The 18236-nt window shown below is 35.9% G+C and overlaps 1 protein-coding gene across 2 annotated transcripts in view; it reads left to right on the top strand.

Moving 5' to 3' along the window:
- The first annotated feature begins 2506 nt into the window (after positions 1-2506).
- The window catches only part of CHD9 (chromodomain helicase DNA binding protein 9), a 76408-nt gene continuing 60678 nt past the window's right edge, over positions 2507-18236 (top strand). For both annotated transcript variants that reach the window (XM_081108550.1, XM_081108551.1), the window contains exons 1-3: positions 2507-2949; positions 4083-4414; positions 17611-17722. In XM_081108550.1, the coding sequence (XP_080964676.1) occupies positions 2920-2949; positions 4083-4414; positions 17611-17722 (474 nt within the window). In that variant the 5' untranslated portion in view covers positions 2507-2919. The remainder of the gene's footprint in view (positions 2950-4082; positions 4415-17610; positions 17723-18236) is intronic.

The raw sequence follows: 18236 nt of genomic DNA on the forward strand, positions 1-18236 counted from the left end.
AAACATTGATCAGCTGCCTCCTGCACACCTCCTACTGGGGATGTGCCTGCAACCGAGGTCCATGCCCTTGACCGGAATCGAACCCGGGACCCTTCAGTCCGCAGGCCGACGCTCTATCCACTGAGCCAAACCAGTTAGGGCAGAATTTTTTTTTAAACTATATTTTATTGATTTTTTTTACAGAGAGGAAGGGAGAGGGATAGAGAGTTAGAAACATGGATGAAAGAGAAACATCGATCAGCTGCCTCCTGCACACCCCCTACTGGGGATGTGCCCACAACCAAGGGATTCTGCCCCTTGACAAGAATCGAACCTGGGACCCCTCAGTCCACAGGCTGACGCTCTATCCACTGAGCCACACCGGTCAGGGCATTTGACAGAATTTGAGTAGTGCTTATGTAGGGTAAAGGGAGAAAAAATATAACATTGAAACAAGTCTAGCAGCTACCCTTTTGTATGTTGAACGTATGTGTGAATGGAAAATGTTAACACCTCAGTGTTGATCTGTAGGAATATAGTTTTAAAATATTGTATTCTAATAGAAGAATATTTAATCATAGATTCCCTGTTGTCTACTATTAAGATTTAATGTTAAGTCATTTAGATTTTGAGTAAAATAATAGAATCTATTGGGAATCTTTACAGAAATGAGAAAACAGCAGATGATTCCCTGTCTGGTATTCTAGACCTGTCCTCTCTGAGAATCCAGTTCTAAATTTCCAGTTACTGGAGCTCTCCATTTCAAATTCAGTGTAAAAATAATTAAACTTGCCACACACACATACACACCCTTTATCAACTATATTTTCTATTTCTTTTGCCTTCTGTACCAGTTACTTATTCTAGAAACCAAATATTGACTCTCCCTGCTCTTTAGCCATACCCCTCCATATGTAGTTGCTTTCTACATCTTGGAAAGGGCAGTGATAAGACCTAAATTTCATCCTAGCTTTATTGCTAGTTTCTTTGCAATTTTGAGAAAGTCACTTACTTTTTTCTGTGTTCAAATTAGTCCCTCTAAATTATGGTATTTGAACCAAATATGACATAGTGGTTAAGAGCATGCTTTTCATAATGAGGCTCTCTCTGCCTTTTAATCCCTGCTCAATCATTCAGTAGCTTGTGATCTTGGGCATGTCACTTCTCTATGCCTAAGTATCCTCAGCTATCAAATGAGGTTAATAGTAGTACATCTCCCACAGGATTGTTTCGAAGATTAATTGACCTACTATATATGTAATATTAGTAATAGTGCCTGGCACAAAGTAAGGTATAAACAAGTGTTATCTCTTGTTATTGTTACGATTTTTTAAATTCTTTGCTCTTAGTTTCTATCATTTTGCAATTCTGCTCTAGAAGTATGTCTCCCATTTGCTACTGTATTGTCACTATAACCCTATTATCACTCAGGATTAAATTAGTTATTACATGCAAAATGCTTAGAATAGTGCCTGGCACTTGATAAAATAAGCACCTGGTAAGCATTCGCCCTTATTATTGGTCATTGTGATTTTTACATAGATGACCTCTCGGGTCATTCAGAACCTGTCCTTGCCATTAGTAGTCAGTCCTCTGTCTTTAATGTTCTCTCCTGCTGTCCAGATTGGTCTTTCTAGGACACTGTTCATATAGTATTACTTGGTTTTGAGACTTTCCGATGCCTAAAATGAAAAAAAAAAAATTAAAAAGGATTCTTTGATAGAGATAACAGATGACTTGCCACGACCAAATGAGAAATTAGTATCAATGAAAGAGGTGAACTTAAATTTTAAGCAGTGAAAATTATGTTTCAGATATTTAAGGACACCGCTTACTAAAATAGTCTCAAATTTTTATGGAAGGAAAAGTTGTACTGATGAACAAGTTCAGGTGGACTTGCCTACTTACTTATTTTTAGCAAGGAACTAAAATTAAAAATTTATCTGAAAAACTCAGCAATGCAATTAAAATGGAATATGAGGGGCAAAGGTTAGGAAGATTTTTATATTTTTATTTTAGGAAAATTAATGTGTTCACATTTAAGGAAAAATTTAAGTGTGGTTAGTAATTTTTTATAGACAACTCTGGTGAGTTCACTTTAAAATTCTGTTTAGAATTTAAATGAAAATAGCTTAATTTCTCTATTTTGAAAATAGCATTGTTAGCTTATTGTTAGAAGACTCATAAGAGACCTTATCTAATTTCTTAAAGAGAAGTCACTTGCTATGTGTTCATTTGCATGACCTGCTCTTTAACCCTTTGTTTGCCTTTAGCTATTTTTATATTTGAAGTATTTTAGGGTATCATGAGGAAAAGTATTTTTCTCCAGTAAAAATTGCATTGGGTTTTGTTTTTTAATACCAATAGCTACATAAAGAAAGCTATTTCACCATCGTTTTAGTTTTCAGATGATTTTTAAAAGTCAGGTTTTTAATGTATATTTTTAAAAACTTGGCTGCAGGAAATGGCAGATTGAGAGTTAATGTGTTACATGGAGGGAAGAACAGTCCATTGGGGGTTAAATTGCAGAGTCTAATGGAATAATAACTGGTAGCACCATCTGCTGGCCTACTTCCGCAGAAGGAGTCAGTATTTTTAACGACATCTCTAATATTCATGCTGATGCATTTTGATGCTTTGTGCATGCATTTCTTTCTGTGCTTTGTTGGAATCTGGCTATCTGCTTATAGCTATTGAGGGAACTCAGCTTTTCAGGAGGACTTTACAGCCTTTTTCATATCTAAATAGGATGAACAGTGGAGATAAACTTGCTAAGGCAGAAATGTGTTGATCAATCACAATGTGTATTTGTGGAGGGGTTGTGCATCTCTTGGTTGCAGCTTGCTAAATAGGCCATTTAGGAATCTTTCAATGCTTTTTTCTTGAGCACTGCCTGGGGTGGTGAAAAAGCAGAGGGCAAGCCTTTGTCTGACGCCAAAAATGTCTTCAGTGAAGAGGCCAAGAGGAAGGGTAAGTGAAAGCCTGAATGAGTGGGAGGAGGAGGGGTTCTTTGGGCTAAAAGGCTAATGGGATTGAATAACCTTCCTTATTACTGGCTGCTGCTGCGGGAGTCGTACTGCATCGCCATCTTGAGCTTGTTGCTGTTTTCTCGAGTCTTGGTTATTTGTTATAGCCTGTAGGCCTTAAGGTGGCATTTTAGTGAGCGATTCTAAGCCTTCCTTCCTCTTCCAGTGCTGCAGCACTGAGATGAAACCTTTGATGAGGCAGGTATAGAAAAGATATCCAGTGAAGCCCACTGGAATCAGCATGAAAATGTGTTTGGAAATTCCTGGTGGTTTTTTCCTTTGCTATAGTCAGAGGCATGTTTACGGGTAAGAACATAACAAAACTGTGATCTATATGTGGATGAATGTGTGTTTAAAAAGGATATTCTTTTAAAAATGCTGTTGATCTGCTTCCTGTGATATTGCTAAATATTAATAATTTTAACATAAAACTATAAAACTTGTTTTTTTTCCTCCCAGAATTGCTTGAGCAAAATAATTGTGATATAGAAAGGGGGGGAGGGACACATTTTAACTCTTTCACGGAAAAACTAAAACTTTCTCTAATTTTAAGTATGGGAATGTTTACTAACTAGCTATGTTGCTGCCTAGATTGCACATTAAAATTATTTCAATGTTTCAGGTTCTAGTTCTATTTTCTTGTAAACCAGAGGCTTTATTTTTCTAACAATTATAATAGGAGTAGCCATTCTGTGTTAAAATTGCTAATTTAAATGTATTAATAATTTTCAGAGTTCTGGAATGAAGAAGAAAGAAAAGACTGTTTAAAAAATTCCAAATGTATAACATATTTACAGGATAAAATTTGAGTCAACTAATCAAGAATACTATGAAAAATTCAGTGAATCTGTATTATACTTTTTTAACCTTCATTTTTAAAAGAACTAGTTGAGCTTTTTATTTCATACCTACACTAATTTCTACACTAGCAAAATGTTTTAATTTTCAATTTGTAACACTCACATATTTGCTCATGTTTGTTACTTCTTTAAGCCTAATTTAAAATATTCAGATATTTATGTTCATTTTTTTTATGTACCCTGGTATGTTGTATAAATAATATTTTGGTTTCTTTAGCCTCCGTCTTCCAAGAAGAATGATGGTTCTGGGACATACACTAAGTTGCAGAATACCCAGGTGAGGATCATGTCCGAGAAGAAGCAGAGAAAAAAGGTGGAATCAGAAAGCAAGCAAGAAAAGGCCAATCGTATAATATCAGAGGCCATAGCCAAAGCAAAGGAGCGTGGGGAGCGCAATATCCCACGAGTCATGAGCCCTGAGAACTTTCCTAGCGCTTCAGTTGAAGGAAGAGAGGAAAAGAGAGGCAGAAGGATGAAAGCCAAGCCAAAGGACAAAGAGAGCAAAAAAGCAAGAACTTGTTCTAAGTTAAAAGAGAAGTCAAAAATTGGGTAAGTTGGTTAAGAATCAAATTTAATTCCTTTGATGTGCGTGTGATGAGTTTTCTCCCACTTTGGAGTTTTCAGTTGTTAGAGACTATGTGTACTGTTTCTTTTTTGACTGAATTAGGTAATAGTCCAGGATCTACTAAATTTTATCATTCTGTGAACATAGCTTTCTTTTTTAAGTTAATATTAGTAAAAGGAATTTTAAAAGAAAATATTTGTATATCAAACAAAAAGAAAAACAAACAAAACTAAATTCATATTGCTGTTCCAGTTTCAAATTTACTTTCTTTACAGAACATGCATTGAAATTCTTTATAAGATCTTTTAAGCTCTGAGTCATACTCCATTGGGCACCTTATACTTTGGAAACATGAAATACAAAATTTTCTCATAACCTTTCACTAAATGAAATGGCATGAAAACTAAGACTATTTTAATCAACAGTAAGCAGCCCTCTGGCTCTTACGGTCTTTCTTATTTAATTCATGTAATCAAGAGGCCAGGTGAGGATTAATGCTCCAAGAGAAATACAAGGACAAAGAATTGCTCTAGGAGGATATATTAATCCTAAGCATTTTTATTTACAAATTAGCTAATACATATTTAAAAAATAAAATGTAGTAAGTATTATTTGTTCTATATGTATGTATGTTTTATATGCAAGGGTAAAAACAACCTAAGGTCAATATAGTTTAGAATTGTTTTTGCAGAATATTTGGTCATTTTTGCAGGCTTTATATGAAAAGTATTTACTGTTTTCCTTTTTTCCCCATGCAAGAAAGTACCAGTAAATAATTCTCTTATTATGGAAATCTTCATTTGCTTAAGAAGTTATTGATACATTATGTAGATATTTTGAACTATCACAGTTTTTTAAAACAAATTAATTCTCAGCATTTTAAATGCAACCACCAAACTGAATTATATTGTTAGGTCCTGATGCCTTTCAGTCCAAACAATTAAATAATATGTGCTCTCTTGCAATAATAGAGTAATAATGAATATTATTGATTTTGTATTTTATTTGCAGATAGCTTAAATAAAATTTTAAAGATAACTTTCCACTACTTGCATACTTAAAGGTTTTGGTACGAAAGTATCTTATTTTTCCAATATTATGTCTAGTTTTAATTTGCGAAACCTCATATTTTAATCCTTTAATGTATTGAAAGTTAACATAATTGAAGTCATAGATCTGGACAAAGTTGTGTACCTTTGAAAGGATATTTAAAAACAACACATAAAATGAGGGCATTTTTAGAGAAACTTGAAAAGTTACAGTAAGTTTAAATGGGGGTGGGAGGTAGAGGAAGGGTAGCTATCAGCAAAAGATACCAGAAGTGAACTGGGCTCAAGAAAAAACAATGTACGTTAGAGGAAATTAGAAACAATTAAATTATAATAGAGAAATGTGGATTTTTTTGAAAGATGTGAAATGATATGGTAGGGAACAATAATTTATTGCAGTTGAGTGTCTGATTCATTCTGTGGTGTTTATATTTTTGTTCGAAATAGTTTAACAATAAATTATTTTAATATTGCACAGTATTGATCAATTTAGTACTTGTTTTTATAGATAACATTCTTGAAAACATAAGCTGATAATTGTACTGGATAGATACTGAGTAGTTGCTAAAAAGTACTGTTGATAGTATAAGACTTTTTTAAAAAACAACATGATTATATTTAATACACAAGTTTAATAACAAAAACATGGTATTTCATTTGCAATGCATGAGAAATGGTTAACATCTTTAGTCATAAACAAGCTCTTAAAAGCCAGTAACGGACACTATAATGCAAGGAAAATGGAAAAAATAAAATGAAATAATACAAGTGATCATGAGAGTACAGAACTTTTTGATAGAGGAATTTCTAAATTGTAGGCAGGTAAGTAAAATTGAAGCTTGCGTATATATTGTTATTAAGCTGTTAGAGTAAAAATTTATCAAAGCCAATGATTATTTTCATTTTAGAGGAAATGTATAGTTGGAAATGAAATTCATATACCATCTAGAGTTGCTATAATAGTCAATTGAAGTATATCATTTCTGTGCTTTCCAATAAACCATTATATTTTATAATTTTGAACTTGCTAAGTTTTAAATTTTTGTGTGAAGAGTCATTTATATAGCTTGGTTACATATTTTAATTCATAGCATTTTATGCTATTTTAAACATTTTCTTATAAAATGTTGTTTTCCCATTAGTTTTGAATGAATTGAGCTGTTGCTAATATCAAATGATTGATATCAGATAAAATTGAAGGGAATACATTTTAGAATAACCATCAATAATGTGAAATATAAATTTTAAAAGTAAATTAGTAAGCAGTAAGTGTGGTTGATGCATAGTCAGTGTTGGTGTTTATATAACCCATATGTTTGATTTTATGTACTCTAGGAAGACTCAACTGAAGAAAACCAATACTGCCTGTGCTTACTAGTGTGCTTGAACCTTTTTATTATTTCTGTCACTTATAGATTAATGTTTTAACCATACAAGGAGTAGAGTGTCCTTTTCAGAGCACTTTGATTTAGTGTCATTTAATCTTGACAGCAGTTCTGTGAGTTAGATTGGGCATGCAATATGATAATGTGCTCAAATTCTTTGGCTTTGGAACCAGTTGCATTTGTTCAAATTCCAGTTTTGTCACTTACAAGCAGCATGACTTAACAAGTACTTAATCTCTTCAACCTTTAGTTTTCTTACACATAAAATGGGGATGATGATAGTACTTGCCTTGTTGTATTATTTTGAGGATAAAATGATTTAATAACATTTAAAGCAAACAGAACAGTACCTGGGATTTATGTAATAGATGTTAGCTATTGTTATTTCCTGAAAACATACATAGCAGATAGCTGTTGAAGGAAAACAGGGTCAGGAGCCACACCCTTCATTCCAACCTAAACTCTCACTCACCTGCCTAGGTTTTCTTTCCATTAAAGCTCTGTTCCTAAATAAGACCAGTTAAAAAAAATCAGACAAAAACGAAAACAGTTGCTAGGAGAATAGGTTAACTTTTTAATGGCTTTTTCCATATGAGCACGTCTCTGTTCGTCAGGTTAGCTAGAATAGCATGTAGGACAGGTAAATGTTTTGTTTTTTTAGTGATTTCAGAGAGGAAGGGAAAGGGAGAGAGAGCTAGAAACATCAATGATGAGAGAGAATCATTGAATGGCTGCCTCCTGCACACCCCCCACACTGGGGATCGAGCCTAGGACAGGTAAATTTTGTTTGAAATACGCTTGAGTTTGAAAGAGTTGCCCATGGTTATGTGGAAGGGTGTAGGTTGAAATAGAAGTGGCAGGTAGGACCTGAAAGAGGTAGGACCAGAAACAACCCTTTTCTATTTTAATGTCTTCATATCTTGGCACTCAGGTTCTAACAAGCTGCCTTTCAAGTAGATTAACAGCAAAATAGCAGGAACTTCTTAAGTAATAGTAGGTACATAATAGATGGGGATGGAATGAATTTTATGGGATGAATGCATGAGTGAAGGAATAAAAGTTGAAATATTAAAAGATAACAAATGGTTGAGTTTGATTTGTTAAATCAAAAACAAATGGCAGGCTAATCCTTCTTGAAACCACAAGGATATAACTATGGTTTAGGAATAGTAGAAACTTAAATTCTAAAATAAAATTCATTCTAAGACTTCCAGTATAATTTTCCTAAGGCTCTATTCAGTTTTAAATTATATATTATAATATCACATGATGAACCATTTATAACTTTGACATTTAAATTGTTTCCATGTTGTCAGTTAGAATTTACTTATTTGTGTTATAGATTATCAGACTGACATAGATAGAATGCCTTTGATACTTAATGTTCTTGTGGCCCTATATATTTAGTCTGTAATAGTCCTTCATGACTAAACTTTTTTTGAATTTGATAATTATTGTTTTAGGCATGCTAGTTATCAGATGCTAGAAGTAGCTTTTTAGTTAAAGCAGAAACATCTAAATTAGGAAATGTTTATCAAGCTCAAGTATAAGGAAAATAACATGTATTAATTAGCTACCATCATATGTATACACATATGTATGTGTGTGTTTATTAAAAAAAACTAACCTGTGTTCACATGCATACTAGTATCTCTAGAGGGGCATTTACGTCTAAATAAAATGTAAGGGGAAAATAATAGAAATAAAATCTGAGGGGAAAATCAGATGAATTCAGAAATTGGGAATGATCACTTTGTAGTTTATGTTAATAAAGTGATTAATGAGATCCTGATTGCAAGTTGTCAAGATGATAGGAATTTAGTATTTGTTTAGATAAGCTATAAATGTAGAACTTACTTCATTGTTTTTTGGCATGTGATAAAACAATTTGAAAATGTATGTATAGCCGAGACTGGTTTGGCTCAGTGGATAGAGCGTCGGCCTGCGGACTGAGGGGTCCCGGGTTCGGTTCCGGTCAGGGGCATGTACCTGGGTTGTGGGCATATCCCCGGTGGGGGATGTGTGGGAGGCAGCTGATCGATGTTTCTGGCTCTCTATCTCTCTCCCTTCCTCTCTGTAAAAAATCAATAAAATATATTTAAAAAAAAAAAAAGAAAAGAAAATGTATGTATAAATTTATTATGTATTTTTAATAAATCATATGCCATTAGTAGTCTCTATACGTTCTATAATTTTTAAATTCCCAGCAGATAAAATGTTTCATTGATTTCATTATCCCTAATACCTAAACTTAAAACTCAGCGAAAATCTGAAACATTCATCTATAGAAAGTATTGGTATATACATTACTATTATGAACTTAATTAAAGTTTACAGTACCATTTTTAAGAAGTATACTTTTATATAAATTGTATTAGTAAGGTTTATCATTAGCAAACTGTGTGCTTTATTTCATTACATCTAAGATGTCATTGATTATAAGACACAATAATTTTGTATTAATAATAAAGATAAAAATATTGCCAACTAAAACTGGCATATTGTTGATGATTAGGTGAATCTTGATTTCATAGATGTTAATATGTGGGAAAATGTGTATCTTAGAAGCACTGATGTAAAGTATTTGATTTTAATGTCCCTATTTGTCAATAATTTTAAACATAAACACCATTTTATTTTTTTAAGAAGAAATGTTTATTAGGAGTAAAAATTAAACTGTGCTAATATTGAATGTCAACTGTAATTGAAAAGTAAAATGTTAAAAAGGATTAAACTGTGCTGATAAATATATTGACTATGATTAATCCTTAGCAACTTTGTATGAAATAACTAAGTAATTTCAACTTCTTGAGAAAAATTATGTCCAGCCTTAAATAGGAAGTAATTTATAGTCCAAGTTACCCAAAACTTAAAATACAATGTTAACCTCACAAATTTAAGGTTAACTAAAATACAAAACCCCTTTAAACCTTGTTTTGTCCAGATGAGTTTAAGCTGGAGTCTTAAAATGAACCTGTAGCAGGAGCAATCTCACCAAATTAAGTGTTCATTAAAAAAAAAGTTTATGTTTAATAACTTTAAAAATAGCCCCAGTGTTTTTCACTTGGCTTGCAAAGAAAAATTAAAATGTGCATGTATTTTTGCTTGTTTCTTTCACTTATGTTTAATTGGATGCATTAATTACAACAAATTGACTAATTGGATAAAATTCAGTGTTTGTCCAAGACTTGCAAAGAATCAACAGGGTGCAATTACAGATTGATACTGTATAGACTGCAGCTTGTTATGCAGACTCTACTAATATGTGGGCAGGATATAAATGAGTGCATAAATTACATCTGAAAATCAAATATAGATGTCAAGTATAAAGAGGTTTTCTAGTGCTTTAGACTTCTCACATAAGTTAACATTTCAAATGTAAACTTAGTTTGCAATTGCTCTTTGCTTCCTGAACCAAGCTATGTTTTGATATATAATTATTATATGTTACTGAAGTTTGCTAACAGATCCCTTTAATGTTTTAACAAAACAAAACTTGCACAAAGCCTTTATTATTAATATAGTCTGTATTACTTTTTTGCTTTACTTTGGTGATATTTCTGGAAATAGCAAACTAATCAGTTTATCTGAAGAATGTATCCGAAATTTTAGTTTCGTTTATAATGATGTTTTATTAGAATTAAAATAGTAAACTCTGTGATTCATGATGGAAGAATCAATTGTTCTTTGGTAATTTGGTATTTTACTTCTCTATTTGTTTTGTTTTGTTTTGTTTTACTTTTGGATCATCTGATTTCCTTCAGATACATTTATCGCTATCATTTGTCATTGTACGGTCAGTGGAGATTTTTGGTTCAAAAGTCAGATAAACTTTAATAATTTACTAAAAGATAACATAGTTTCATATTTTTCTTTATTCATTAAAACTATGTTTACTGATGTCAATATCTATCAACTGAGCTGTAGTGTTGTTTTAAAATCAGTAAGATTTTAAATCCAATATACAGATCATGTGTCAGAAATGTATACTTGAAACCTATATAATCGTATTAACCAGTGTCACCCAATAAATTTCATTAAAATAAAATCTACTTAAATATAAAATCAGTAGGATATGTTGGAAATAGTAGACTAGGAATAATAAAGAGACCCTACTGTCTTTTACTGAATTTCTAACTGTCTAGTTCATCTTTTGGAGCTGAAGTTTTGCTACTAGTTTAGTGTTGCCAATTCCTGCGCCTTGCCTAGTTCAGACTTTCTCAGGATTAATTGAGATGATGTAGGTAACAGCACATTGATATTTTTAAATGTTCTATAAATAGTTTTATTATCCCGAACGTTTGTTTCTAGAGTATTCTGCATTAACTGTCCTGGGTAAGTGGTTCCCAAATCTGGTGGAGCATCAGAGAATCCATTAAAAATTTTTTAGAATTATGCTTGGGTCCCACCTACTAGATCAGTATCCTGAGGCTGAGACCTACAACTCTACTTCTTTTATTATTATTGTTAATCCTCACCTGAGGACATTTTCCATTGATTTTTATAGAGAGTGGGAGGGAGTGGGAAAGACAGAAACATCAATGTGAGAGAGACATCAATTGGTTGCCTACCGCATTTACCCGACAGGGGCCAGAGATGGAGTCTGCAAACGAGATACCTGCCTTTGACCCAGAATCCACCCTTCGACCCTTGAGTCTGCTGGCCAGTGCTCTATCCACTGAGCTAAACTGGCTAGGGCAACTTTACCTTTTACTTTTAGCTAATTTCAGACTTGCAAAGACAGATCCGAGCTCCCCTAGGCTCTTTCCAACTAGCTTCCTCAAATGCTGACATTATATGTAACCAAGGCACAATTATCAAAACCTGGCGATAAACACTTACGCAATCCTATTAATTTATTTATAGACCTCATGCAAATTTTCTCAGTTCTGGTATTTTTTGGTCACCATCCAATTCAGAATCCTACATTTTATTTTGTTGTCATGTCTCCTTACACTACTCAAATTTGGGATAATTCTTCCATCTTTTTTGACATTTTTTATTTTTGAAGCAATTATTTTGTAGGATGTCTCACAATTTAAGCCTTTCTGATGTTTTCTCATTAGGAATCTGTATTTTTAATAGACACCCTTCTAATAAAGCCTGCCTCACACATTTAGGAATTACTGATCAATAACAACCTAATTTTTGTTCTCCTTTGAGGTATCATCAATATGCCATTTTAGAACTCACAATAAATCGATACTACTTCATTGTTTTCAAAAATCAATGTTCTATGTAAGTAATCCTTGTTTTGAAATCTTAAGATGTCTGTATTTGACTCAATTATGTCAGTCAATAATGACTTCAAATTTTAGAATCAACTTTTTCTACCATAGAAATGTACAATTTTGAACAGAAAGGGCATATGTAAAAATTTTAGACTTTGACACATTTAGTAGGAAACTACTGTAATCTGACTGATCTCTTGTAAAGTTAGGATTTGAAAAAGATTTTTTTCATGGGTTAAGAATGACTATTGAGTTTATAAAATAATATACTATTTAAAACCTATATAATAATATTGAAAGAAAATGCAGTATATAGAAAACAAAATTATCTTTATTTGTTTAAAGTACATTTTTAAGATAATTCATATAGTGAAGGCTTATCTAAGATATGGGAAACAATTGCATCTAACCTACCACTTTCTACCAAATAAATGGGTATTCAGGATTGATTTTGCAGCACTTATTGGTAATTTTCATTTAATTATTCCATACCACTAGAAACAGTGTAACCTCTTCATAGTCATTTATAAATACAAAAAATGCAAATATCTCTGCTTCTGATTTCATTAAGGTTTTTATTCACTGGGATGTGAGTTCTAACGAAGCCACATAGATACTGTATCAGAATATGTATTTTACATAATTCCTTTAGCATACCCAACACTGAGAAAATACTGTAAAGCAGCGGTTCTCAACCTGTGGGTCACGACCCCTTTGGGGGTTGAACGATCCTTTCACAGGGGTCGCCTAAATACATCCTGCATATCAGATATTTACATTATGATTCATAACAGTGGCAAAATTACAGTTATGAAGTAGCAACAAAAATAATTTTATGGTTGGGGGTCACCACAAAATGAGGAGCTGTATTAAAGGGTCATGGCATTAGGAAGGTTGAGAACTACTGCCTTAGACATTAGGAGTCTTAGGCTTTGGAGTGAGGTATTTCTATCTCTGTTCTTACTATCAGTGTGACTTTGAAAAAATTATTTGACTTTTCTAAGCCTCAATTTTCTCTTCTTATAAAATAACTAGAGGCCCAGTGCATGGATTTGTGCACTGGTGGGGTCTCTCAGCCTGGCCTGCCCCCTCTCACAACCCGGGACCCCTTGGGGGATGTCGGACTGCTGGTTTCAGCCCAATCCCCACAGGCCAGGCTGAGGGACCCCACCAGTGCATGAATCCATGCACGGGGCCTCTAGTATGCATATAAGATCTTTGGTTAATCTCTTCCTGACCTCCCTCTTCCCTCCTTTCCTATGAGATTCATCAGTCTGTTCCATGTTTCCATGTCTGCGGGTTGAGCATCTGCCCCCTGGTGGTCAGTGCGCATCATAGCTAACAGCCAAATGGTCACTTTAGGCTTTTACTAGAGGCCCGGTGCACAAAAATTTGTGCACTCGGGGGGGAAGGGGGAGTCCCTCAGCCTGGCCTGTGTCCTCTTGCAGTCTGGGACCCCTCGGGAGATAACGACCTGCTGGCTTAGGCCTGCTCCCGAGTGGCAGAGGGCAGGCCTAATCCCTAGGTGCAGCCCCTGGTCAGGCTCAGAGCAGGGCCGATTGGGGAATTGGGGCGCTGCCCTCTGTCATGCACAGAGAAGGGCCGATCAGGGGGTTGGGGAAGCTCCCCCCTGTCATGCACAGAGCAGGGTCAATCAGGGGGTTGGGGAGCTCCCCCCTGTCACACACAGAGCAGGGCCAATCAGGGGGTTGGGGAGCTCCCCCCGTCACGCACAGAGCAGGGCCCATCAGGGGGTTGGGGAGCTCCCCCCTGTCATGCACAGAGCAGGGCCCATCAGGGGGTTGAGGAGCTCCCCCCTGTCACACACAGAGCAGGGCGGATCAGGGGGTTAGGGCGCCACCCTCTATCACCCACAGAGCCGGGCTGATCAGGGGGTTGGGGCCCCGCCACTGTCACACTCAGGGCAGGGCCGATGGGGATGTTATGGCTCTACCCCATCACACACAGAGCAGGGCCTGTGTGTGTGTGGGGGAGGGGGGTTGGGGCGCCGCCCTCTATCACCCACAGAGCAGGGCCGATCAGGGGGTTGGGGCGCTGCCACTCTCACACTCAGGGCAGGGCCGATGGGGAGGTTATGGCTCTACCCCGTCACACACAGAGCAGGGCCCGTGGGTGGGGGGGTTGGGGCGCCGCACCCTGTCACACACAGAGCTGCAGGGCGATCAGGAGGTGGGGGAGCTCCCCCCTATCAGGCACAGAGCAGGGCCGATCAGGGGGTTGGGGTGCCGCACCCTGTCAGGAACAGAGCAGGGCCGATAGGGAGGTTGTGGCCCCGCCCCCTGTCACACACAGAGCCACAGGGCAGTCGGTTTGGGCGCTGCCCCCTGTCATGCTGATCCCGGTGCCGGGAGACCTCACGGCTCTGCTGATCCTGGTGCTGGGAGGCATATTACCCTTTTACTATATAGGGTAGAGGCCTGGTGCATGGGTGGGGACTGGCTGGTTTGCCCTGAAGGGTGCCCCGGATCAGGGTGGGGGTCCCCACTGGGGTGCCTGGCCAGTCTGGGTGAGGGGCTGAGGGCTGTTTTCAGGCTGGGACTGAAGCTCCCAACTGCTCCTTTTTTTCTTTCTTTTTTTTTTTTTAATTCTGAGCCAGCTTTAGCTCTGAGGCTCCAGCTCTTAGGCCTCCGCTCCTGAAAGCAGGTACTGGTTTGTTTCGATTCTACAATCGAAACTCTGTATCAACTCCATGTCTGAGATCCCAGCTAGCTGAAAGCTGGTTTCTGGGGTTTTGTTTAGCTTCTATTTTTGTAACTATGTTTCAAACTGCCAGCTCAGAGGTCTGCAGCAGCAGGCGGGGAACGTTGGAGTCCTCCATCACTGAAGCAAGCAAGCCTCATGTTAGTTTCAAGCTGCCTGGCTGCCGGCTGCCATCTTGGCTGACAGTTAATTTGCCTATCTTGCTGATTAGCCAATGGGAAGGGTAGCGGTCGTACGCCAATTACCATGTTTCTCTTTTATTAGATAGGATATATATAGCTAGTATTTACCTTTACCTCTCAGAGTTGTAGGAACATCAAGTGAGATAATGTCTGTAAGGTTTAGATTATAGTGGTGTGAGACATGAAACTGAAACAGTCAGTATAGGCAACTTTTTTGAGAACTGGATCAGAAGAAGGAAGAACAAGATCATGTGCTATCTAATAATAGATATAACTGCAAGGGAGATTTTTATTTTAAAAAGGAAACCAGAGTAGGAAAAGGGACCTGAAGAGGGAGGAAAAGCCCAATGAAAGTGTGAGAGGGAATGCAGTATAACAGTGATTGGTTCCTTAATGTTTTGTTTTTTTTATATAGTATCTTTTTGGTTCCAACATGAATTGTGTTTTTGCTCTTATTTACCAGAAGAGTGCAGGTGAGCTACCAACTAAGAATTAATCATTATCCTGTTGAAGGTAATCATTATACCAATACAACAATAACCTGCAAATATATCATTCTAGAATCTTTTCTCGCTTCACATCTAGTCAGTAATCAAATCCTATCAGTTCTGCTTCCAAAATTTAAAATTGTGTCTTTTTCACCACATCACCATGACCCTATCTTGCACTCTTCATCACTCACTTGAATTGTCATTTGCCTTATCACTGGTTTCCGTGCCTTGCATTTCACTTCCTTCTGGTTGCATTGCTCTCTTATTTAAAATTCTTTCCTTCCCCCAATTTTATTGAAATATAATTGGCATATAACTTCGTATTAGTTTAAGATGTACAACATGATTTGATATATGTGTATATTCTGAAATTATTATTATACTAAGTTTAGGTAACATATCACAGTCATGAATTTTTTTGTAACTTGTGATGAAAACTTTTAAGCTTTACTGTCTTAGCAAGTTTCAAATACACAATACAGAATTATTGACTATAGTTTCATCCCCAGAACTTACCCATTTGAAATCTCATATTTTTCACTTTCTCTTTTTTTGCATTAATTTGTAGCTATCTTAGTGTCATTTTGTTAGTGGTGAACATGACATTATTTTTATTATTATGTTTTTATTGATTTTAGAGGGAGAGGGAGAGAGAGATAGAAATGTCAATGAGAGAGAAATACCCATGGGCTGCCTCCTGCACCTCCCTACCCCCCTATACTGGGGATCAAGCCCGAAACCCTGGCATGTGCCCTAACCAGAATTGAACTAGTGACCTCGGTGCACGGAATGATATTCAACCAAATGAGCCACACCAGCCAGGCAGTGACACATTGTTTTTAAATTCCTGCCCTATAAAAGCTGGCCTCCAAGTAAAATGTTGACTCCTTGCATGTCATACAAGGCCTCCTGTGTCCTTTGTAGATGACCATCTCTCTGGTTCTTCCCCAGACATCATGTATTCCAGACATGGTCTTATCACTGCATATTCTCATTCTTCTGTGGTATCCCCCTACCTAGACTGTACCCTACTGCCTTTTTTACTACCTGTTGAACTCCCTTTCATCATTTAAATCTAAGACTTCACGTTTTCTCTAAAGTATCCTTTACTCTTCAATAAACATAAGTAGTTCTTTCTTTCTATTCACATGGTATCCAGTGCTAAGTTCTATATTAGCATTTTAACTGTGATCATATTCCAACAATATTTTAAGGTTAGGAACTGTGTCCACTTTCTCTTCAAATCCTAGAACCTAGGAAAATGCCTGGACTGTAATAATTTCATGTAGTCATCATTAGTTGAGAAATAACTATGTGTCAAGAGGTAACATGCAAGAGGTAACATCCACTTAATTCTCAACAATAGAGGTAGCTGTTATAATATCCCTATTTTCTAGGCAAGGAAACGAAGGCCAAACAAGATCAAATAATTTTCCCAGTCTAATAGGTAAATGGTGGAATCACATTTAAAGTCTTTGGTCGTATGATTTCAAACTTCATGCTTTTAACCTCCAAGTTGTCCCACATTAGTAAATAATCTTTGAAAAATTCTGGGTTATGTTTTATCTAAAATAGAATTTTCCTGATTAGCAGTTAGCATGGTTTGTGAGTAGCATGGTACTTTAGGATCATGTCCTTCCATCTGTTGAACCAGCTTAAGAAATTAGGAAGGAAATGTGGGAGGTCTGTACTTCTACCTTTGATCAGGGTCAGGAAATGAAAAAATCATTTTCATTTTAGACAGTTGTATTTCATGTGCATGTGTAAACATCAGTATACATACACACACATATATATACAAGATAACAAAATAAATGAATTATTTTAAGTACTAAATACAGGTATATGAACTGACATTTTCCCGTGAAAAATAATTTTGAGCCTAAGTAACAAGTGATACAACTTGCTTTGAAGCACATTAACTAAATATTAATTTGTGTTTGCTCCAGTAGAATTCAGTTTTTGTGTTGAAAATGTTGTGGATTTCGTGATAATTAGTATCTTTGGTTGAACATTCAAGTGATATAAAACGGCATAAAGCTTATCATGGCAATCTTAACTTGACCCAAAATGAAAAAATATAAAAAGATCTTACTGTGTACTCTTTTCCTGTTGAAACAGCAAACTCATTATTACATTGGGTAAGAAACAAAAAAGAAAGAATGAGTCTTCAGATGAATTATCTGATGCAGAGCAGATGCCACAGCGTGCATGCAAAGAGGAAGACTCTCAAGTGAGTATTAAATTGTTTTCTGAGACATGAAGCACTGGTAGAATTATGTAGATAGCATAATATTACTTTGCAGATATTTATACTGTAGCTTAGTAGTAAAAATACATTTTATTGTATAGCAGAACTTATCTGACAGCATGACTACAGTATGCTTCTACCAGTATTACCGTAGAATGTTAGGCCCGGGGGGGAAACTTACATGTCCACTCAAACCCCTCATTTTTCAGATAATGAAATTGAAGCCCAGAGATGTTAAGTAATAATCCAAAATCCCCGCTGGTTTTGAGCCTGGAGAAGTATCTAGTGATATTCTGTACTTCCAGAGTCCTTTTGAATGAACTTAATGATGGAGATATTAATTTTTAAAATCACCTACAAATGATAAAGCAAATGGATGGAATCATTCCTAGATATAATTTCTTTGCTCTGCTTCTGTCAAAGAAAAAGATAAACATTTATATTAAAAATCCCCTGATGTAGACAAAAATACTGTGCTTTTTGCCCTTTTTTGGGG

The sequence above is a fragment of the Myotis nattereri genome, assembly GCF_964212035.1.
Source record: "Myotis nattereri genome assembly, chromosome: 15".
NCBI classification, from domain to species: Eukaryota; Metazoa; Chordata; class Mammalia; order Chiroptera; family Vespertilionidae; genus Myotis; species Myotis nattereri.